Source organism: Gymnogyps californianus, chromosome 14 (genome assembly GCF_018139145.2).
Source record: "Gymnogyps californianus isolate 813 chromosome 14, ASM1813914v2, whole genome shotgun sequence".
Taxonomy (NCBI): Eukaryota; Metazoa; Chordata; class Aves; order Accipitriformes; family Cathartidae; genus Gymnogyps; species Gymnogyps californianus.
The window spans coordinates 17,717,413-17,740,265 of record NC_059484.1 but is presented as its reverse complement, the minus strand read 5'-3'; the positions used below and the strand labels follow the sequence as shown (position 1 = coordinate 17,740,265).

The 22,853-nt window shown below is 39.4% G+C and overlaps 1 protein-coding gene and 1 long non-coding RNA gene across 5 annotated transcripts; both read left to right on the top strand.

Moving 5' to 3' along the window:
- Window positions 1-2,971: 2,971 nt before the first annotated feature.
- Window positions 2,972-6,049, top strand: LOC127022088 (uncharacterized). The gene is made up of 3 exons (XR_007767301.1): window positions 2,972-3,145; window positions 4,796-5,013; window positions 5,714-6,049. It is a non-coding gene; the product is annotated as an uncharacterized LOC127022088 (long non-coding RNA).
- Window positions 6,050-6,966: 917 nt separating this feature from the next.
- On the top strand, window positions 6,967-21,545 carry LOC127022078 (F-box/LRR-repeat protein 21-like). 4 transcript variants are annotated; one of them, XM_050905489.1, is made up of 8 exons: window positions 7,164-7,309; window positions 8,297-8,343; window positions 10,666-10,761; window positions 12,228-12,368; window positions 14,956-15,407; window positions 16,901-17,023; window positions 17,727-17,898; window positions 19,288-21,545. In XM_050905489.1, the coding sequence occupies exons 5-8, from the start codon at window positions 15,036-15,038 to the stop codon at window positions 19,929-19,931; spliced, it is 1,311 nt and encodes a 436-aa protein (XP_050761446.1). In that variant the 5' UTR covers window positions 7,164-7,309; window positions 8,297-8,343; window positions 10,666-10,761; window positions 12,228-12,368; window positions 14,956-15,035; the 3' UTR covers window positions 19,932-21,545. The 4 variants fall into 4 exon arrangements, with proteins under 4 accessions (XP_050761448.1, XP_050761446.1, XP_050761445.1 ...); XM_050905488.1 differs by having other exon boundaries at window positions 8,232-8,343; XM_050905491.1 differs by lacking the exons at window positions 7,164-7,309; window positions 8,297-8,343 and adding an exon at window positions 6,967-7,008.
- The last annotated feature ends 1,308 nt before the right edge of the window (window positions 21,546-22,853 follow it).

Below are 22,853 nucleotides of genomic sequence, written 5' to 3'. Positions count from 1 at the left end.
TTCTTCTAGGAACTGGCCTTATGGCGCAGGACACCTTCTCTTTTCTCAAGGGCCCCAAATTCATTGCAACACATCACCGATGTGTGGCCCAACATCCACTGCACCTGTAGCAGTGCCACCAGCCACAGCGGGGATGTTCTTCATGATGCTATATTTGAAGGGTAGCAGTTGCACACAAAGAAAACTTGAAGGGAACTGAGGAACTCACAAGGTCAGATGACAAAATGGAAAATGTGCAAGATGGACACGACACATCTGAAAGACAAACCAACCAGGACTGCATGCTGCAACTATTACCCTATTACGTAGCTCATGCTGGCATAGTGCAGTGGGTTTGCACTGCTTCACAGCCATGGGATAAGCTAAAGGGCCACTACAATTTGTGCTCCAGACAGCAGTGCTTAATGAATCTGTGTGAGGGACCAGGCATACCGCAGGGCTGAGACAAGGTAGATCACTTTCACACAGGAAGGTTGCTACCGATTCCTAGGAAACCAACGACCCTGAGCATCTACAACTCAAATATCAACAAATCCAGATACAAATCCAGCTACCGAACTGTCAGGGGTTATCTTGTAAGCTGTGCACGGGCTGTCCTCTCTAGCAGTTGGACAGAAACAGCAGCAAGGTTTCCAAGAAAAGTTCCCATACTGTGCTCAGTTTATTAGAGGTATTTATGTGTTTTCTTGAAGGAACTTGCAAATACATGACCAGGATTGCTGGCCAATTGCTTGACCAGTGGGAACATCAGTGTAGACAGATGCATGACACCAAGTTCTGAGGGCAACTTTAATTCTCAGGTTAGAAAGCTCTGGATTTACAGGTTTATCTATTTTAGAAAAATGAGCCTTGAGCAGATTGGATACAATCCATGCTGCTGCCACTGGCATCTAGCAGAAATTGAAAATTAATTAGTATTTGAGTCTTCTCCTTTAATGAACACAGTTAACAATCAAACAATATGCATGTACATTCAATACTAGGAATTCTTGGACAGATCCCACGTACAGTCAAGTCTGGGCTGGCAAAGGACTCTCTGCAAAGGTGAAAGGCGATACTGGGCTCAAAACAGAAAGTTAAAACTAAGGGCTGCCCAAAACTATTGATGAGAGTAATCCCTGCTGGTCAGGCTCTGCTGGGAGGGAGCATGTTCTGCTCCATCCACGTCCTGATACCGTAAGTTAGTATTAGTTTTGAGATTTACAGAACTGCAGTGTGGGAACAGAGATAAGGCACAACCCATGAGCATATACCCATAAGCGTAAGATATATACCCATGAGTATCAGAAAGTTATTTCTGGGCCATGGCTCTTTTCTGCTGTCATGCCTGCTAGGGTTATTGTTCCTTATTTCTGTGAATGGTTTCCCTTCTTCGGTAACTAAAAGGCGCGGGTATATAAATATATATAGATTTATATATGCACACTTACATGTCTCACACATGCATATCCTAACATATCCTCTTCATTAGTCTGCGGAGTTGTCAGGGTTTTAATATAAAAAATAAATCATAGACACTGATATGCGAGTTCCCTCTTGTGACCAAGTGATGCTATAGCAACACCTGGAAGTAAACACAAAATATGTCTAATTATGTTTAAATATGTTTAAAAATGTGTTTAAAAAATCAGACCTTTAGAGAGCAAAGAAACAAGTCAAATTGCAAAGAACATGTCAGTTCTGCATTTTTTTGTTCACTGGCCATTGATCTAACATTTAAAAAACAAATTTTACACCATCTGTGCATAGTACAGAAAAGAATTAACAGAAACATGTCTCTGGAAAAGAATGTCACAAATATGAATCAAAAAGGAGGATAAAGTTGCTAAAGCTAAAAGATTCTTTTATCTATGCACGAATCCTAGGTCCCACAGATAAAATTCAAAGAGGGTGGAGGAAACTGGTCAAAACCTCTTTTATAAGCTTTATTGTTGTTATAGTTTTCCTTCCTGGCAGAGGAACTGCAACAAACCCACTTCCTCCTCCTGCCAACTGGGTGAACAGATTTTCTCAAATCTGTGAAAAAAATGGGCACTTGCCAGTAGCAGAAAAAGGAGATAGGACATAAAAAGATCATGAATGATCAAAACGGGGATTGACGGGGAACTTAAATGGTCATTGAATCCCTTCCTCTGATCTGAAGCGAGTTTTGTATGTCTAGACCATCCTTGACCAAAATTTTGCTTGCTTGCTCTGAAATCTTCCACAGAGGGTTCTGCAGCCTCCATAGGTAGCCTGTCTGAGCTATAACTCAGTTACAAAACTACAAAGCTTTTTCTACTATTAAAACTCAAAATGTTTGCTGCTACTTCAGCTGCTATTATCAGCTATTTTTCTGATCAAACCACATCTTCAGCTGCCCACTTTGGACAGCCTTAGTCCTCTAAGGTTTGTGTTTTCTTCAGTGTGGAGGGCATCTATTTGTTAAAGCAGGTAATCAGAATGACAGTTATTACAAACAACATCTTAAAGACAATTTATTGTGTGCTCAACTCAAAGACATTTATCAGAACCTAAGCAGATATGGCCATTTCTGAAGATTTCATTACTCAAGTCAGCCACACTGTGGTATTTACCAAACAGCTAATGACATAAAAAATCTGAATCAGAGAATCTCTTTCTTTTTTTTTTTATTTTCCCCCAAAATGACAATCTATATATCAACACCAGTAAACAGAAATTGAATTAGCTGGCAATTTATTTTTAACGCTGCTCAGATAATACTCAATCAGAGGCTCAAATAACCTGTGTTTTATGGGTTAGTGGGCAGAGTTACCTATGGAAAGTGTCAGGGTGCTAATACATTAATACGCTAATAGGTATTAATGGCCCTGAGCAGCCTCACCTGGGGCCTCACCCACAGCCAGGTCCTGCGGCCCCAGGCGCCCATTTAAGCTCAGCCCTGGCCCTTCAATCCCTTCCTGAGCAATGCTGGAGGAGTGCTGGTCTGCAGCCACTGCCACCCCTGTGCCTGGCCAGGGACCCTGACCTGGTTTGACCTTGGACCTGCCTCATCACCAGGGACTTGCCCAACGATACGGACTCTTGGTTGAACCTGGCTGCCATCTCCGGCCCTGCCTTGCGGAGCTGGGTGGGGAGGGCCCCCCGGCTCCCAGCCAGCCCTTATTCAAACTTATTCAAAAAGGTAATGATTGAAAAACTGGTCTCTGCTGCTTAGAGATGGCTTTTTTTTTTTAATTTAGAGATTAAAACACATTGGGATTTTAATAACATGCCTATAGTATAACAGAGGAATATAACATCTCTACATAATTTATTTTCAGACAGGTTAAAAACTATTAATATGCCTTTGTGGTGGCTCTTTCCACAGAAAGTACAAACAGCATCTATATCAAAATTTTCTTATACTTGTTTTGCAGTTTAATGGGCACTGTTAACTGTACCTATTACCAATTTTGTCTGAAACACATATGTCTAGCATATATATAAAACCGCAATATACCATTTTATATACTCACACCATCAAACAGAAGGATAGGATTACAACATACTTGGAGTTACTCCCTTCAGTGATTCATGCTTATTTCTGGAGAGGTAATATTAGACTGTTACTGCATTTCTAAAAGCTTAATATTGTCTCATAAAGATTTGTCCATATAAACCCATGTTTTAACTCTTTCTTATAAAGGAAGGCATTTGCAAACAGGCATGTAAATAAGCTATTGTTTTCACTATTTTATTTCAGATTCAGTGTGGATTATAAAAACTTTTACAAAAGAACTTGGGTGATTTCTATTCCTAGGACAGGTTGTTTCTTGTTGCCTGCCTGTGCGGCAGCTGGTGTCTAACAGAGCAGCTCACAAGCCTCCAGCAAACATAACATACTAACCTACTTTCTGGGCACGGTCATCACTTGCTACTCTAGTCTGCTCAGTTAAGTTTTAAATTGTTAGCTGCAGTGTTTGATCACAAAGCTTGAGTATTTGGGTTTTAAATCAAGAACGACAGTATGTCCCTGTGTTTTCAATACTGTTCGTGAAATACGTGGTTCTTTCTAAAATTAAGCTTTTAAAAGGAGAAGCTACAACATAGTACTTATTGGGCTTAGCACGCTGATACAAATGTAACTACTTTCAGAGAGAAGCTAGACTGACTCTGAGTATCATTCAGCATAAAATGATGGTGTCTGTGTGAAACTTCAGCCAAAGCCCAGCACTGCTGGCCTCCATTGTTATCTTTCAAGGGTCCAAGATAGCAAGTGTGCAACCATGAGTATCCTTTGGTTATGTGGATTTGTCGGAATCATGGTAGTGATTTCTTTTTGTGAGAACTATCTGTATGAACTATTGTTGTACGGCACAATACACTGCATGGTTTCCTACTTGATCTGACAATAAATATTCTTGACTTTATTTCCTTCATTTTTTTTTTTCCAGCTCTCTCCCCTCACTTCTGGAGTCCTTCTGTTAAAAACTAGTTAAGAAATGGCCAATAACCTCAAGAGACTTGTCTTTTAACTTTTCACACAGTTCTTGTAAATCTTCCAGGTGCATGGTGTACTGATTCTGAATTGACACATATTCATTCTTCGGTCTCAGGGAACTTCTGATTTCCTGAAAGCTTTCTTATACTAATTAACTCATGGGTTTACTCAAATTTGTTTTTCTTGATTACTACTTCAAAGCCCAATGATAAAAAAGTGAATATCACTCTTGATCGAAGTACAGAAAGAGTATATTATGAAACCTGTGTGAAATATTATGCAAAATATTCCCGTAACCATCATAAACATGAGATGTGAGTAGAATATCTCTTTCTGTAAATCTGCCTCCAGGAGAGACAACCACAGGAGGAAGGCTAAGCCTGACTTTGAGTGGCTGGATGACGTGGGCAGCCCATAGTAATGGGTTAGATGAGGAAGGCCTATATCCAGTGGTACAGTTTGCCTTTACCTCTTTGCATCTTGTGCATGAGATAAAGGATCTGGAGACAGAAGCAGCAGCTCTGTGCCTATTTGATACTTGGAAGATGAGTAGAAGATAGAAGCTCCTGGTGTGTGCCCATGTTTGTGCTTATTTCCTTTCAGTAGCTAATTTTTTTTGTTCTTATATACCTGTAAGCATTTTAAAGCAATAATGAGTATAGCTATAAAGTGCATAGAATTCTTCTGTACTATTCTATACTTCTCCATTTTAAGTTAGGTATACAATATGTATCTGCTAGACTAGATCAAAAGAGGAAACTCTTCTCTACAGAAAGCCTCAGAGATTAGTCTATGAATCTTTCTAAAGCCCATTTGAATCTGTTCCTGTACAGCAGCCCAAAGGTTATTGGCAATGCACCAAAGAAACCCATGACTGGTGGATTTACATACTAGCTGCAAATCTGCATTAATCTCTGTTTACAGTCTATCCTCTATTACTGTATACAGATTGTAACTTCTAAGTTAAAGGTGCTTTTTGTAGCAGTATTTACTGAAAAATCAGGTTAAAAACATATACTAGGAACAAAAGGCTTGAAAAAATTACCTGGAACTTAATCTCTTCAGACCTTTAGGGTCTGAATAAAACAGTTGAACCATATAGGTAAGAGTGGTTTTGGTAGATTTTATAGACTAAATTGATTTTAAATGTGTGGTATATTTTGTCATTCTGTTTGAGGAAATTGTGTACTTTGAAGATGTCACAGTCACTGTATGATAAATATTCCTTTCAGTTTGTTTGATTTGCCCTTCAACATGTTCACTTTCTAGTTTTTCAGATCTGCGTGAAGAAACTGTTTTGATGTCGCAGAAATACTCAGCTGCATTCTACCAGCTTTGCTTTTATATAGGGCAGATATAATCTACCACTAAAATGCTTCACATGTTTAGTATTATCTCTTCATAAAAAGATGCTATAAAGGCTTGTTATTGGTTAATTATTGCTATATGCAAGAGCCAGGAAATCTGTGGTTGTGAGTGTTTTGTAGCAGTTGGTAATAAAACCCCAATTGTTCAGATATAACTAGAATCATAAACAAATACTGGCTAGTGATAAGCCGTTATGCAGTATGTCTGCACAAATAAAATCTGCAATTTTTTAAACTATGCTTTAGGTGTAAATTAGAGGTATACTTTTGTCATCTCCAGTTTTGACATACGATGCAGTGCTCTGCCCTCTGTCCTTGGCAGGGTGTTTTGAAGAGGCAGGCAGCGAGGATATGCACAGCAAATGGAGAAAGCCTTCCTGGTTCTGAATGGGGCCCTTTTTGGCCAACAGGCAGCTAAAAAAGAGTAAAAGCTGCTTGTACTCCATCTTCTTTTGAAGTGTAAGCATTCAGCTGGGGACTGACCAGTCTGGCTGGCTGATGCTTCCCTTTGAGGGGGCAGAAATGCAAGGCTGCAGAGAGGGGATGTTGCTCCCGCATCGATTTTGGGCCTCCAGGCTGAAAGGACCGAGCTTCTCCCCAGCAGTGCCACAAAGCTGCTTCCCAGAGGCCTAGCTTCAACAGGAGGGACAGGAGAGGGCCGTGCCTGGAGGAAACAGCCTCCTGAGGCGGCTAATGGGGCAGTTTCCAAAGGCCAGGACTGCCCCAGCTCAACGGAGGTACAGGTACTTCACGTCAGGAAACGATGCAAAATTCAGAGGGCAGAAAATGAGCAGGAGGCAGGGCCTCAGGAGGAGCAACCACCCCTGCCGCTCTGGGGAGGGAAAGGAGAGGGCAGGCGACCAGGGGCAGGATCCCTGCCTGCCTGACGGGGGGCACGGCCGGCTCCGGAGCAGCAAGGGACACCCTACCGCCCAGCCCTCCCCATTTTAGCCTCGGGGCGAGGCTCGCCTGGGCGCGAAATGGCGCCCGCCATCACATGCCGCCTCGCCTCCCCGGGGCCTCGCACGGCGCCTGCGCGCTGGGACGGCGGGGCCGCCGCCGGCTCCTCCCCTCCGCGGGCGGTGGCGTGGCCAGGGCGCTCGGCGGGCCCGGTGGCTTCGGGGCTCTTCGCGGCGCCTCACCCCCCCCCCCCGCTTTGCCGCTGGCCTCGGCCGTGCCACTGCGAGGGAGGCGGCGGTGAGCGGTGGGGCGGCGTGGGGGGACCAGCCCTTGCGCGGCGGCCGGGCGGGGAGAGGCCGCGGGGTCCCGGGAGGGGCCGGGCGGGCAGGCAGACGCACGCACGCCGCGCCTGGAGACCTTAATTCTCCCTGAGCCGTGAGGCGGCCTGACCTCAGCAGGGCTCCCGCGTACGTGTGGCGTTCGTAAACCCCCGCCCTCGGCCTGAGGGGAGGTCACCGCACCGGGCCGCGGTCAGGGACCCGGCCGCGCTCCTTCCCCTCCCCTCAAGGAGAGCTGCGGGAGGACACCTCCGGGAAAGGTAATGCCCTGCCGCGGGCTGCCGTCCCTCAGGGCCGCCTTCTGCTGAGGGTTCAGGTGAAACAGAAATTCAGAACCGCTCGGTGCAGGAAGGGCTTGATGCTCGTTGTAGGCGGCTTGTACCCTCTCTTCAGTCACCTGGCTGTCCCCACGCAGGCAAAATAACTGGAGAGGGACCTGGCGGGGCGGACATCCGACCGAGCGCGTTGGGAGCGGGGTGCTGGGGATGCTCAGGGCTGTCGGTTGGAAAAGGAGGGTTTTTTTCCAATGTAAAGAGCTTGAATGGCTTGAAAATCGGGTCGAAACATTTCTAGAAAACTTGTGGAAAGAATGTTGTTGTGGTTTTTGGGTTTTTTTTTTTTTTTTTTTTTGTTTTTTTTCTGCCGTGTAGTGTTTGGGTAAGCCCTGGAGAACTCTTTTAAAGAGCTGTGGAGCTTCAGATGTGTCATTTAGTAAAAAAGGGGAGTCTTGGGTGTTCTTAATAGTCTAAAGGCTATTCAGGTGGGGATGGCTTTCTTCTAAAAATAGTGCGTCAGTAGAACACGTATAGCTAAATTTTGTCACCTAAATAACACTGAAAGTGGCAATGCGTTTGTATTTCTTCAGTTAAAACTGATTAACTGCAAGCATTAAGATGTTCATCTGAATGCTGTTATTTTTAGGTCTCTGAGGTTTTGTCATAAACATATTAAAAATGTGATAAATCCCTCGAGAGAGACGCTCAGAGGTTCAGTTTTGAGAAAAATGAGGATTGATTTTTAAAAAAAAAAAAATCCTGTTCAGAAGCAAAAATGCCACCCATTAAAAGATAGCTGTGCCCTAAATGAAGAAAAAGCTTAATCTTGGAGCTCATCATACTGAAGGATTAGATCTTCTGAGACTTAAGCTTAAAATGCGTTTTTGATCTATGTTTTGAACCATAGCAATTGAATTTGAGGCTGCATCAGCGGTTGCAACAGCTTTCCAACACTGCCTTTCTTGTGTACAGTGTCTGCTGCTCTCATTCCCAAGACGGACTCCAAATTCCTTAACGTTGTGAGTGGGTGACCTTGATACTATCACTGAACTGTGATTTCTTAAAGACACTATGATTAAGGTGACAAGTGTTTCAGCTGTTAAAGGCAGATCCATAAACATTAATTTCTAAGTGTTAGAAAGTTAAAGCTTAATTATGATGCCTGCTTTATCCCAGTGGATTTCCAAGCTTAGTTATTTGAAAGGTTTTTTTATTTCTCAGGAACTTTATTTCTGCTGGATTTGTTTTGGTTTCTTTTACTGTTTCTATTAGAAACCTGATTTTTATGGTGTTTTATTTTATTAATTCCTGCTGAGTCCTGGTGTTGAGAACTGAAAGGGGAATCTACAAATCGGAGGAAGCAGTTATTTCTTTGTGGCTTGAATCTGTGATATGTTGGGTTATAGTAATAAAACCTCTGTTTTGGAACTGGCACTGTAGCATCGGAAGTAGTGAACAGCTGCTAGCTTAACTGAGCTGCTGCTGACCACTGCTCAGAATCCCCTGCCGAGACCCCATGTCATGGGAGAGGTTTTAACGTCTTAATTTTAGTAGAAGTTTACGGTTCTGTTACCAGGATAAGCTGCAGAAACAGTTATTTAACTTGAATTTTTCTGGATCCCTGTTGGTTTTTGTGGATTTGAGTTTGAGTAGGATAACATGCAGCTGTGCAAAATACTTGATCACAGGACATTAAGATCAAACAGTTTATAGAGGAAAGCAGCTGTATAAGGTAGTGCAGCAATGTTTGATACTTTGCTCTACACGAATGAGGATGTGAATAGATTTGATAAACCTCATCAGTTATCAGAGTGTTTCATTTCAACGACTGTGTTGCTGCTGTTTATCTTTGATAATAATTTGGGTAACTCTACCTTAGACTAACAATTCGCTGTTATTCTGTTATTTACGTAACAAGCTTGTGTTTGATTGCATCTCTGGTAACTAGTTATTTTTTATTATAAACATTTCTGCTTACATGAGCTGACATGGTTTAAGCTGCTTTGGATGGTTCTTGTGGCCTTGGACAGTTAAAGGAAGCATCATTAGACTGTACACCTGATTAATTTTTTTTTGTTAACAAGAACTTTCAGTAACTTTTTTTTTAAATGTAGTATCTAAAATTTTGCTACTTATATCTGCAATGTAAAAGTATAAACTTCCTTCTGCACTGAAGGGTTCTAGGACAGGTCTGTGAAAGAGAAGCTCACTGCATCAGGAGGTGGTCTGTAGTTAGGAGGGAGTATTCAGCTGTTACAGGTAACTAGTCCAAACCTTTGTGAAATTCAGAAGCCTGCTGAACGTTGTAGCTAGTCTTTATCGACTATATTAATAGAACTATATTTGATGCATTTCTTACTATAAAAGCATATTACTGTCCTTTTTTTAATTTTCAGATGTTATTTTACTTTTAACAATTGTTTTGCTTGCAGCCACGCTGAGAAGTGTTGGGAAGAATACTGAAATCCTGAGTTTAGAACAGATGGAAGGGTATACTCTCCCCGCCCCTCCAGGATAGGCATGTAAAGTTTATCATGAGGAAGATTTCAGTTATTTGGTGTATTTTTATAAAAGCAAACTTAGTGATATTCTTGGGGTTAAAGCTTTGAATAATTGCTTATGATGGAAGACACTGAAACACAAACTTATCTGTAATGCAGTATTAAAAAAAACAGCATGGAGTCTGGTTTCTGGGAGCTCGTAAACAGGGAGGAGGCTGCAGGCTGGGTGGTTTGTTGTTGATGGACCGCAGCTTCTGTCTTGCTCCTTGCCATGTGACCGCGTACCCAGGGCTGTACTGGGTGGTGACTTAAGGCTGCTGCACCTTTGGTGGTAGGAGGCTGTGCCATGTGGCCTCTGTGTTTTGATCATCTGTCACGTAGTTCCCTAGGCCAATAGATAGCCTTGCCAATGAAGGAAAAAGGCAGGAAAAAACATTTTGGTTTTTTTCCCTATGTGTTCCATGACTCTTAGATTACATTAGTACCTATAGACAGTGTTGTTTACCATTAGTAGTGAAGTTTGGTAATGATAATGCAAATATTGAATAACTTACTGTTTACATTGTATTGTTGGCCAGTACAATGTAAATGCAGTTGCAACACTTGTTTCCCATCAGTTTTATACTTAATCTGACCTCACGTTTCTATTGATGACACAGTATTTGCAATGTGAGATAAGATACCTTGTGTTAAGATGATGCCCTCAAGTGCCTTCACTAAAGCAAGAAGATGTATAAATTGATGTCAACGTATTTTCCTATCATTTTTGCGTGGGTTGTAATACAAGGGTTATTTTTTTCCGAAACTAATAAAGGTTTTTGTGGCATTTTATCTGGACAGGAGGGGAAAGCAGACAGATGCTTGTGAATGCCCCATGGCTGCAGCTGCCTCAGTTCATTCATTTATTGCCTATTGTAACTTGGAAGCATTCTTTAGGTAAGAAAGCCTCTTCAAACTATGTTGTGCAAGTTTATAAACTTACACTTAATGTACTTCTGCGTTGAATCTTTAAATTGCATCTCAGTCTTTTGTTCTCTCAATTATAATGTTATTTATGTGTTCCGTTTACACGTGTCATCATAAGCCTACTATGAGTAGGCTTATAATTTATGATTCTAACTTCTGTGAGTTAGAAACTGACAGCACGTTTGCAAATGAATTTTATGTGCCATGCAGAGTTAGCAAAGGGACAGTCTGCTCACTTCACAGAACATGTAATACTTGTAGACTGTGCAACACAAGGCCACCGTAAATTACAAACTTCTTTAGACGTCATCTACGAGCAGAGTTACTAATGTATATCAACTTTCTAATTATAGACGAGCATGATTATGCAGCTCTTAAATTTGCTGATGTGTGAGCTGAGCAACAGCATTACTTGCACAGATTTCAGTACTTGAGTTTGATTTTGCTTAGGAGATGGGGGCTACATGTACTACACCCGTGTTAAACTTTACAACGATAAAGCTGATATTAACGGGGTAGTTTTTCAAAAGATGATGATATGACCTGGGAGAATCTAAAGCCTCATGTCTCCCATCTTTTAAAGAAAAATAAAGAAGTTCAGCATTAGAAGGTTTCTAAAGATATTATTACTGGTTGAACACAATATTTTGTAATCATCTTCAGTTTCTAAATCTACTTTTTCATTTCAAATCTGCCATGATTTAGTAAGATCTGTGTTGCTGTTCCTATAGCTTTCCATTAAACCATCTTCAAATAATGCAAAATGGGTAACTGAACTTGGAGGTTTGGGGTATGATTTCTTATAGCAGACCAAGATACTCTTTCATACTAAGATATAGGGTAGTTTTTTCATATTGGCATATGGGAGCATATTCGTACATCATCGCTGTCTCTTTTTCCAGATAGAGTTTAATTAGCCAAAATAGTTTGTTTACTGTCAATATTATTGTGATGCAGTAAGCATACTTTTGGAGTAAAAGTGAGTAATGTTTAAACCCAAGAGTCCTTAAATTTTAAAATATTAGAAGTCATATCTTTAAGTATAACTACTTTGATTTATGTGGTTTTGGTATACAGTGAACTGAAAAAAATTAACGCTTCTTATCCAGGTTCTTAATTTCTCTAAGTAATATTCAAGAATCCAGAGGTATATCTGTGTTGCGTAAGAGTGCTGTTGTGACTAAAATTGTAGATAATGCAAAAACTAGATTTGTGCCAACACTTACACCTTCGCATTAGTTAAATGATAGTTTTCAGATAACAACATTTGGTAAAACTGATTTTTCGTGTCACATTCTGTTGTTCTGCTTCCACGTCTGACTGGCAGCGCAGAGTGTACTATTAATCTCAGTCTTTGTTCCAAAACTGAGTTTAGTCCCTCCTGTGGGTCTCCTAGATGTTGCAGAACAGTTTTTCTTTGGTCGGTGGCTTCACAGGTCAGTTCATCTTCTGGGACCCATCCCTGCCTTCTGGCTAAGGAATCCATGCACACATACAGGATGACTCAACAGTGGGATGGATGTTCAGATACCAGAAAGGTGCTGGTAACTTGACAGGAACTTCCACATTCTTTGGAGGTATGTGCACATGTCAGCCTCTCATTGAATACTAACTGGCTTATATCACATGGAACTATAATTTAGTTAACTTCAGTTGTGTTTTAAAACATATGCTGTTCATAGTTTAAGTATTGAGAATGAAATAAGCATTCACATTTTCACAGTAAATAGGGCTTCGTGTTTGGTAAAAAGTTTGTGATATATAACCAATGGAACCTTTTTCTGGCTTTGCATCCCACAGTGAGTAATATAACGTAATTTTGCTGGATTTAAAGTACTGCAATATAGAATACTAAAAATAGAAATTCTAGAGTTACCAGTTTTACAGGGATGTAGCAACAAGAACAAGTTATGGCCACATTCCATTAGCAAGAGCATAGATACTATGTACGCCATGCATACCTTGTCACATCTCTTCATACATCTGGACTGGATATGCTGCATCTGGTCTATAGCTTGGCCTGTGGTTTAGGGAAATGTCCTTTCTGGTAGTTCTCAGATGCCAAAACTTCTTTGTGGGACCCAAAACAGCACCCATGAAGCTCAAATAAGTTTCAGATAAGAAAGTGAAAATTTCCATTTTTATCAGAAACTTATATTTTACAGATTTTGCAGATTTGCATGAGAATAGCAAAAGCATAGAGAAGCTTGTCAGACAACAGCATTTGTTTAATTTCATTTTTTGTTGTGGACTTTAGCTTTAGGAAGCAGCTAAATTTTTAATACCTCCCAAGGAGGGAGGAGGAAAAAAAAAGCAGGTATTCGACTCAAAAGGTATTTAGCCTTTGCTAAGTTTAGCAAGGCTATGAGCAACTGGAAGAGAGAGTTACGTAATGGTTAATTACTACATCCACATATAATGCTTTGGAATGCCCATTCATTTTGTGGCTTAAAGCACTCCAAAGTCATAAAAGATGGTTGTGTGGATGATAATTTGATAACATGGTCTAGTAGCAAAATGTTTATTCATGCTGAGCTTGCATCTTCATTACATTAGTAACACTATTGTTTAGAAATACTGCTTTGTTTTGGAGCATATTGTTCTTCATTCTCTTTAACTTGCTGCCTTTGCTTGTTAATGTAAGGCACATGTGTCTATTCAGGAAAGAAAAACTTCTGTTATTACATATAATTTAAAGAGTGTTGCTAGCTTGTGCTTCTGCATATATTACCTATCACTGTCATAAATGGAACTTTAAAGAGACTGAGTGAAGATTTCTAACGACTGCTAGAATAAATTCCTTGGTGGTTGAGACCATTTGTCAGGAGGACAAACAGTAGTGAAGCTGGTCATATGAACAGCTCTTGATTAATTGGCTAGGTTGTTCTTTCTCACTTCTCGAAGAATGCACATGCTTTCTTTTCATAAAAATGGAGTTACACTTGCGTGTCAGACACCTCATCAGCCATACGGGTCAGGTTTTATAAGTTGGGGAAAATGCCAGATAAGTTTTTGATAGGATAGTCTGTATCTTGGCAACTGTTTCTGGAATTTGTGTTGTGTGTTGTGTCCCCCCCCCCAATGAATATACTATGGAAAATTTTTGGTCCAAAAAAAGCATGCTGTGAGGGTTGCCATGGAAGATTGTTCAGTAAAAATAGATAACGTATTCTGTTCGTTCTTGACGAATGCCTGGTTGCTTTGAAAATTTTAGCTTCAGACTGGTTGGGAAGGGATAAGGTCTGGCTGAACGTCTAATTAGTAGGACATTTGAAGGGGCTTCCTCCCACTGTAAAATGAAGTGGCATTTGAAATAGTTAAGACAGTTGTTGAGAATTGTTGAGAACTGAATTCTGTTAACAGAATTCAGTCTAGAATGGACTTGGGTAGATTGCGCTGCTTCAGCATGTGAAAGCAGAGCTTTTTCCTTATGCTGCTCTTTTCTCAACTCTGGCTCATGTAGCAGACGTTCCTCAGTGAAGTAGATTCATGCAGTTTGCTGTATTCCAGGGTCACTGTCCTTTTCTCCTGCTGAAAAACAGTATGCGAACCTTACTTTGCCCTGTTTTGATAAGTGGCCTCTGAAGTTTTTTGTTGTTTGTTGTACCAACATTTTTCCTCTGCCTAGCACGATTTAAAAAAACCAAAACAAAACACCAACAAAGCAAAGCAGTGGGGGAAGCGGGCAAAGCTTTTGAATCTGGCTCTTCTGACGCATCTGTTCCAAGTTCATCAGTGTTTAAAAAGGGAGTTTATGAATTGGGTTTTGTAGTTGATAAAATTCTTCTAGAAATCATGAGTAGATTCCATAGTTTGTCTGCTGAGTTTAAACTTAAACATACACAATTTGCTACTGCTAAACTAAATTGCTGTTAAATACTTTTTTTTCCTACAAAGTGATTTATATACTATGAAGTACTGACACATGAAACTGCACTTGGTAAATTAACAAACCCAAGTTCTCCAGATTCAAATCAAGTTGTACAAAATAAAAGGTATCGAGAAAGGAGGTGCTTGCTAATGTCTGTGCATTGGATATTGACATATGGACATACCTTTTTTCATAGTAACGTGCTATATTTAAATTTTACTAACTTGTTATCTCTTACTGTTCTTCCCCTGCCATCTCTCCCTTCCTCCCCAATCTTCTGTATTTTTTTCTAGAGACCTACTGTACATGAGACCTTTCAGGAAACTGTGCAGTTTGAATACATCGGATCGTTCCAGTACCTGAAACTTTCACGATGAAGAGAGCTAGGCAGAAAGTTGTGATTGAAAATGAAGCTCCTCAAACATCACAGAAAAGCAAAAAACAGAAAACTTGTTTATATGGCTCAGTGTTTGGTGAATCTGACTTGCACACCTCAATGGACTGGGGAAGCCTTCCGCACCATGTTATTCTGCGTATTTTTCAGTTTCTACCTTTAGTAGATCGAGCTAGGGCATCTTCTGTTTGTCGAAGGTGGAATGATATTTTTCACATCCCAGATCTCTGGAGGAGATTTGAATTTGAACTTAGCCAGCCAGCTACTTCTTACTTAAAGTCTACACATCCTGATCTCATTCAGCAGATTATCAAGAGGCATGCTGATCATCTGCAGTACGTCAGCTTCAAGGTAAGTCTTGGATGAACCAAGGCTTGTTTTGTCACGTTACTGTGCCCATAATGTATGCAGCTTCTCTATGTCGGTTGGCTCAAGTGTTGTACCTGGGAAGTCTTTTAAGTTTAAAGACTTTAAAGTTTAAAACTGCAACTACTGCAACAATTTATTTCCACGCATGCACACAGTTTCCTTCAATTTTCTACACTCTGATCTATACAAAGTAAAGAAAGAGCTAATGTCATACAATACAGTGCTGAAGATTGAATGATATGTTTTCAGAATATACAGAATACGTATTTTCTGTGAATCAGTGTTCATGGCAATCTGATTACTCAGCAGATTATTGTGCAGACAAATATTTCTTACACATGGAGGCATTTGAGGAAATAAATTTGTCTTGTGTGTATAATTTATTTGCGAAATAAGGCTATACAGTGAAGAATGTCTTGAAATCTTAGAACCATACTTTGAAAAAGTATGAGTAAGGGAGAAAGATGCTGTGCCTGTATATTCAGGTGATTGACACGTAAGGACATAATTTAAATCAAGTTTACTGTTACTTAATTAAGACTATGTTTGTAGTCTCAGGATTGCACAAATGAGGACTTCTTTTATTTGAGTACTTGATACCGTTTATTCTGTTTATCTGAGAAGATCGTAGTTGGAATTACAGGTGCTTTGTTCACTTTTTTGCAGTCACTCCTCCTTAGAGGAGGTCATAGTTCCAAGCTGTGAAGGAAAAGCAGAAGAAAGGATTGATATTAAAGCTAGGATGAAAATCAGAAACTTCTTTTTCTCAGCACTGGTAGCAGTTTTACATTTGGAGACATCGGTTGCACAGCAGTTCATGGATAATCAGTTATTAAATACATGTAACTTCTGCACTTCGTATAAGTGATTATAATGAATTGGCATTATAATGTCTTAATGCAACTTTTATGCTTTTTCAGCTACTCTTTTATCTCAGCTACCACAGAGGAGGAAGGTGAGATGAAATAGTGATTTGTCCAAAGTTAGTCATCAGGCTTATAGGTGAATTGAGAATCAGTTCATTATTCAAGATGCAAAGGTGGTGTCCCTGCAGGTAGAATGGATTAGTTTGCTGGAGTATATCTAGGCTTTATCCAGTCTTTTTTCGGCTCTAAGAGTCTAGAATTGGCATTTTAAAAAAGATGCATACATACCACTGTCTATCATAACACTAATATTAATTACAGTTGTTTAGGAAGGCATGAGGTTATTTGAAGAGAAGGCTTAGATTTAAGCTCTCTGTTCATACTAGAAATACCCAGCAGTCATACTCAGGAAAATTTCCTAAGAGTAAATTTCCTGAACTCTTTCTTGTCTTGAAATTTCTAATTAATGGTGCACTTTGTCCTTGTGGTAAATGTAGTCTGGTGTAGTACAGCTAAGTGGGTGTGGAACTTGCAGTCTTGGGTATCCATGATGCTGTTTTCTAAAAAATAATAAAGAATGACTTCATTATTTTTAAATTGTTTTTATAGGTTGATAGTAGTACTGAGTCAGCAGAAGCAGCCTGTGACATCCTTTCTCAGTTGGTGAACTGTTCTATCAAGACACTGGGTTTGATTTCTACAGCAAAACCAAGTTTCATGAATGTCTCTAAGGTAATGTTCTACAAACTCTAACTAGAATGACTTAACTCATTCTTAAACGACTTTAGCTTTCTTACTGTGTTGTTAGTTGATGGTAATTTTTATGAAAGAGTCTGTATTTATTGGCATATCTTCTTTAATTTGTGGCATCCCTTAGTATTAGGAAAATAATTAAACATTGATTCCATTCATTAAACGTAGTAGTGTTGATACTTTGTGGTGTAGAGATGGGGAATAACTTAGAAGGCTTGAGTTTTCTCATTTCCAGATTAAAAGATACAGTGACCACATGCTGTAACATATTGTTAAAATAGTTGGGAGATTTTTTCTTTGACTCTATAGGTCACAGCAGAGTTACTTTCTGGAAAATAAAATAAATGCCATTTCCATTTTTCTGCAGCTAAATTCTAGATACTTCAGGCTCATCACTATGTCCACTTATCTCTGTTTTATTACAGTGAAAAGATAAATCGGACTGCATGAGTTAACTACTGAGCATAAAGTTAATTTTTGTCACGTCACTATTTTTAAACAAAGATTTCCTATGTTCATGTTCAAATAAGCCTGTCTTTGTTACACAAGAAAGGGGATGCCTAAGAAGTGATTATTTTTGTACTTTCTGTGTGTGCAAAACCTGAGGTTTAGATGCTGAAGTTCTGCCTGTCTCTTCATAAGATTTTTTTTTTTTTCCCCCTCCTTCAATTTCTCCAAACAGGCTCATTTTGCTTCAGCACTAACAGTAGTTTTTGTAAACTCCAAGTCATTATCATCAGTCAAGATAGATGACACACCACTTGATGATCCTTCCTTGAAGGTTCTTGTTGCTAACAATAGTGATACTCTAAAACTGCTGAAAATGAGCAGCTGTCCTCATGTATCACCTGCTGGTGAGTAGTGAATATATATGAAAAATGTAGTAATAAAGTATCATAAAACAATAGTCAAGACTTAGTTTGAAACAAGTTATTCATAAAACTTCTAGTGCTCTTCTGAGTCTCTTAGCAGAGGCCTTTTATTGACCTGCTCTTGGTTTGGACAGTTGGAAGAGGAGGAAGAAGAATGTCTTTGTGTTGCTGAGTGAGTTGGATTAATGAAGAGGAAGGTGCTCCTCGCTTGACTGCATCTTCTGGAATCCTGGGGAATTTTTTTACATTCTTCTCAGCAGCTTCAGTACCTCTGATGATAGGCCTTGAGGAGGAAAAGCCTCCAAAATTAGTACAAGCCTTTAACACGTGTTCCAAGGAGTTAATGTTCATTGCCAGTTTTGTGTAAGGGTAACCAAATGTGTGCTGCTTAACGTGTGCAACTTTGTAAACTTAACTAACTGGCATTCTGTGGGAACACACATGCAAAATCCCCGACCCATGAATCAACTACTGGTTGGTGGGACAAAGGAGATGAAAGCAGTTGTCAATAGCTGTTTTGCAAGGTGCTGTGAGTTTAACTTACTGAGCAAAAGTGTTAATACTTCTGTTTATAATAGTTATATTAAAAAAAACCCTGAACCCATGGAGTGTGTACAAATTTCAAAAACTAGTAGTGTAAGACTGAGAGTCTTTCAGTTTCTGTAGTGCCCTCGTGTGTCCAGATCTGGTAGTATGAACTTGCTCATTTTAGCATTGGTTGGTGAAGGGCTCACTCCCTTCAAAATAGCGGTTTGCCAGAAAGGTCAGAGGGCTTTTGGGTCCCTTCTCACTTACCTTTCTCCTGAAATTTTGGTGCTAGGGAAAGGGAATCCTGGTCTGGTCTCTTCCCTATATTCTTTTCCAGAGTCCACAAAAGGTGATTTAATCTGTGTACTTTGTATTCCAACAGATTAAGAGCAGTTATGTTGTTTATGCCTTAATTCAGGGAAGGATCTGTTTTAGCATAGCTCTTAAACTAGGTTGCTGGTGGTCATTGAAATAGAATGCTTAGATGAATGCCGAAGAAAGGAGTATTAGGGAAGGGAACAGTGGCAATTTCAGCTGAATCTTACCTGAGTTCAGTTGCTTCTTCAAAGTTGAGGAAATTCTGCACAAGGAAGGGCAAAAAGGAAGAAAGCTATGCAGATCCAAGATGAATGCGACTAGTCAGACTTGCTTCTTTTACAAGTGTTTTGTGGCCAAAAGCCCGTAAAAGGATGTGGAAGTCTAGAACTTTATGATATTTCATGGTTTTTGGATATAGGCATGAATACTCAAGCCAATAGAATTAGTACTTGCTTGAGCTTTTCAACAAACAACTGTGCTTATATTCACTTTTCGTTTTACAGAGTAATTTTTTTTGTTCCTCAGGAATTCTTTGTGTTGCTGACCAGTGTCATGGACTTAAGGAACTGGCTTTGAACTACTACATATTAAGTGATGAACTGCTGCTGGCTCTTTCAAGTGAAAAACATGTTGATCTCGAACACCTTCGCATAGATGTTGTGAGTGAAAATCCCGGACAAGTTGAATTTCACACTATTAAAAAGCAAAGCTGGGATGCTCTTGTTAAACACTCCCCCAAAGTCAACATTGTGATGTATTTTTTCTTATATGAAGAAGAATTTGATGCTTTCTTCAGAGAGGAAACCCCTGTTACACACCTTTACTTTGGTCGTGCAGTAAGCAAAGCAATGTTAGGTCGTATTGGCATGAATTGCCCAAGGTTAATTGAGTTGGTTGTGTGTGCTAATGGACTTCAGCCTTTGGATGACGAACTTATTCGGATTGCTGAGCGCTGTAAGAACTTAACAGCCATGGGACTTGGTGAATGCGAAGTAACTTGTAGAGGTTTTATTGAATTTGTAAAGATGTGTGGTGGCAGGCTTACCCAGCTTTCTATAATGGAGGAGGTACTGATTCCAGATAATGATTATAGCTTAGATCGACTTCATTTGGAAGTCTCCAAACACCTTGGAAGAATGTGGTTTCCTGATATGATGCCAACATGGTAAATTCTCTACATTTGTGGATAAAATGGTAGAATCAGGGTGTTGCTTTCTATGCAAAGAATTTAAAAATGACATGTGAAAACTTGTTTGCAGATTTGAGTTTTTCTACCTTGAGAACCTCTAGTAGTGTAACAGCAAAGCGTTCTAGAATGTTAATGGTATATTGAAATAGAAAATAGGGTACTTCACACTTCTGAAAGTATGTCTGTGGTTTACAGGTGCTTCAGACTTCAGTGAACTTGGGCTTCTCTGAGCTTCAGTTTAAATGTTCCATTCACATTAAAGTGTTTTGTTTTTTTTTTTTAGTCTCTCCGATGTAGTAAGAGCTAGAGAAACTTTTTTCCTTTAGCAAATCTGTCTTTATGGGAAGCTGGATATAACTTGGAGTTCAGTATTATTTGTCGTGATGCTTTATGCAGCTATTTTTCAAAATACTCATGTTATAAATGTAAAAGCTCATACATTAAAATACTTACACTAGCCCAGGTTACTGAAATATTATCTAGCTTAAACTCATGCCAGTATATTAAAATGTTGTGATAAATAAGCTTATGCTTACAAAAAAACTTTCCAGTTTTAAATTGCACTTTAAGTAATTTTGTCAGATTAGCTAAACTGTAGAGACTGCATTGTACAGTGTGTTGTTTTTCTGTCTTATGCATTAAATGGATGGGAAAGAGACCTTGTTAAAATCAGTGAATTTAGAAGTTTGAATCTAGATCGATCGCTTGGGTGAATGACAAAGCACTTTGGAAACTGCCAGAGTGTAAGGAATAGCTTCTGGATTTGGGAGAGTTCAAGTCTTTGATTACAAAGATTGATATCTGAATGCTGTTCCATGCTTTCATTATTAAGAGATAAGGATCTCATAAATGTGGCTAGTGAGAAGGAAGGATCAGTTGTCTCTGATCACTTTCTATCTAGAATCAAGGATTTAGAGCTCTTAAAAAATAAACTATTTGCCAGTTAGAGGCCAAAATGGCCTGTAGTAATCTTGCCTGTATCTTGCAGAGCTGTGCTATAAGCCCCAATTTCTAGAGTAAGGGTTGCTGGAGGTGATCCTGAAGTCTTTAATTCAGGACTGTTTAATACTTCTTGCTATTAATTGGTTTTTGAGGAAGAAGATTTTATTTCTTTATTTTCTTTAAAAGGGAAAGGAATGGTGAGTTGATGTGAATTAGAGTATGTATTTTTGTGTTGACATTTTGTGCACTGTAAACTGAAATGCATTGTATACAAATTTTGCTGTAATTATTTTCATGCTGTAGTTGTTCTATCTTCCTATTTATAATGATAAGTCTACATTGGATTTGCTGGTGGTATTTGTCATGTCGGATAAAATGTCAGTTTCTTCCACAGTTACGCTTCTTTACTGCAAAAATAAGAGCTAAAGGGTTAAACCACCATTGTCTTGGACAGAGTTGTTCCCAGTTGCAAGCTAAAGGATTTAAGATAACATATAATGCCTGTCTGAATCAGTAATGCATTATTGCCTCTTGCACAGTTAAGAAGCATTTGAGTCTGGTTACTAGCGCCTGTTACCCAAACACTTGCTTCCATAATCAAGGGGATTATAATTGTCTTTTAAATAAAAGACTGAAATATTTCTAAACAGTATTTGGTTAAGATGTGTGGTTTGCTTTAAATGTAAACATAATAAAGTGATCTAATACATGCACTGATATTAGACTCTTATCCATCTGTTGCATCACGTCCTCCTATTAGGCAGGATTCTATTCTGTTAGAAACCATATACTTGACAAACCAGGGGAGAGGCAATAGAAATGTTTAACTCTTGGATTATAACAAATTAGTCATTGTCATTTCATATTCGTGCCTCAAACTTGAGGATTTTTGACATGCTGAAACTGTAAAATGGAATGTGGACAGATCTCGTAGATGGTTGGTAAGTCCTAGAGTCTCTCGAGCCAACGTAACGGCATTAATGAAGTATCAAATACTAGTGACTATATACAGAAATACAGTTCAGGAGGAAACTTAAAATGCTTCTTTGAATATTGTCCCTTTCTCCGTCCCTCTTACTAAAGCAGCTTTTCTGTGAAGCTGTGAATGTTAGCTTGCTCCAGCTCCAAGCTTCTACAAAAATGGGCCTGCATTTATTAATGTTGTGATTTTTGATGCAATGATTTCTTTTTTTGTGCGTTTGCTCTGCTAACTGATCTTAACAAGTAAGACCAATTGATACTTGTGTTTATAACTAAGTGCCAACAAAATTGATACATTAATCTCAATGTGAAATACTGATTCTTCACTGGTAGTGTAGGAAGCTAATTTTAGTTGAAAGGTAACTTCTGACATTAACCTAATGTTGAATTTTATAGTTTTAGTGTTAGATTAGCATCATGTGTTGGTGCTATGGTATACGCATTGTGCTTTGGGGAGGAGTGTCAAAACACTGCCCTGTGTAAAGCAGCATTAGTTCTTCTTTTCCTTCTTAAGTAGGTCTTCGTGAATGACTGCAGTGGAGGATATTGCATTTGGCAAGAACCTGTAGATAGCTGCCTGCTGCCTGTACTTCCTCCTATCCCTTGTGTAGCCTGTACTTCAGAGCTCTGCCTTGTCCTAGCTAAGGCAAGTTTTGCCTACTTTATTGGTTTTTCCTAGTTTTATTGCCCTGCAAAGGCTTTCTAAAACCCAATCTGTAAAGTGTATGAGGCAACGATACAGTTTGTTAGAGTAACTAAAACCCTTGAAGTACAGAATTTACACCTGATATGCTAAGGAGATTTGTAGGGTCACTAAAAAGTCCACGTTACAGTGAGAAGCTAACAGTAATGCACCTTTTCTGCCACATGAGGGGGTGAGCAAGTTTTCACGCTCACTAATTTTTCAGACTCTTTGAGAAAGCTTATAATTTGTCTTTGTTAATTTCCTGATTCTCTTGTAAATGCAAATTCCGACAAA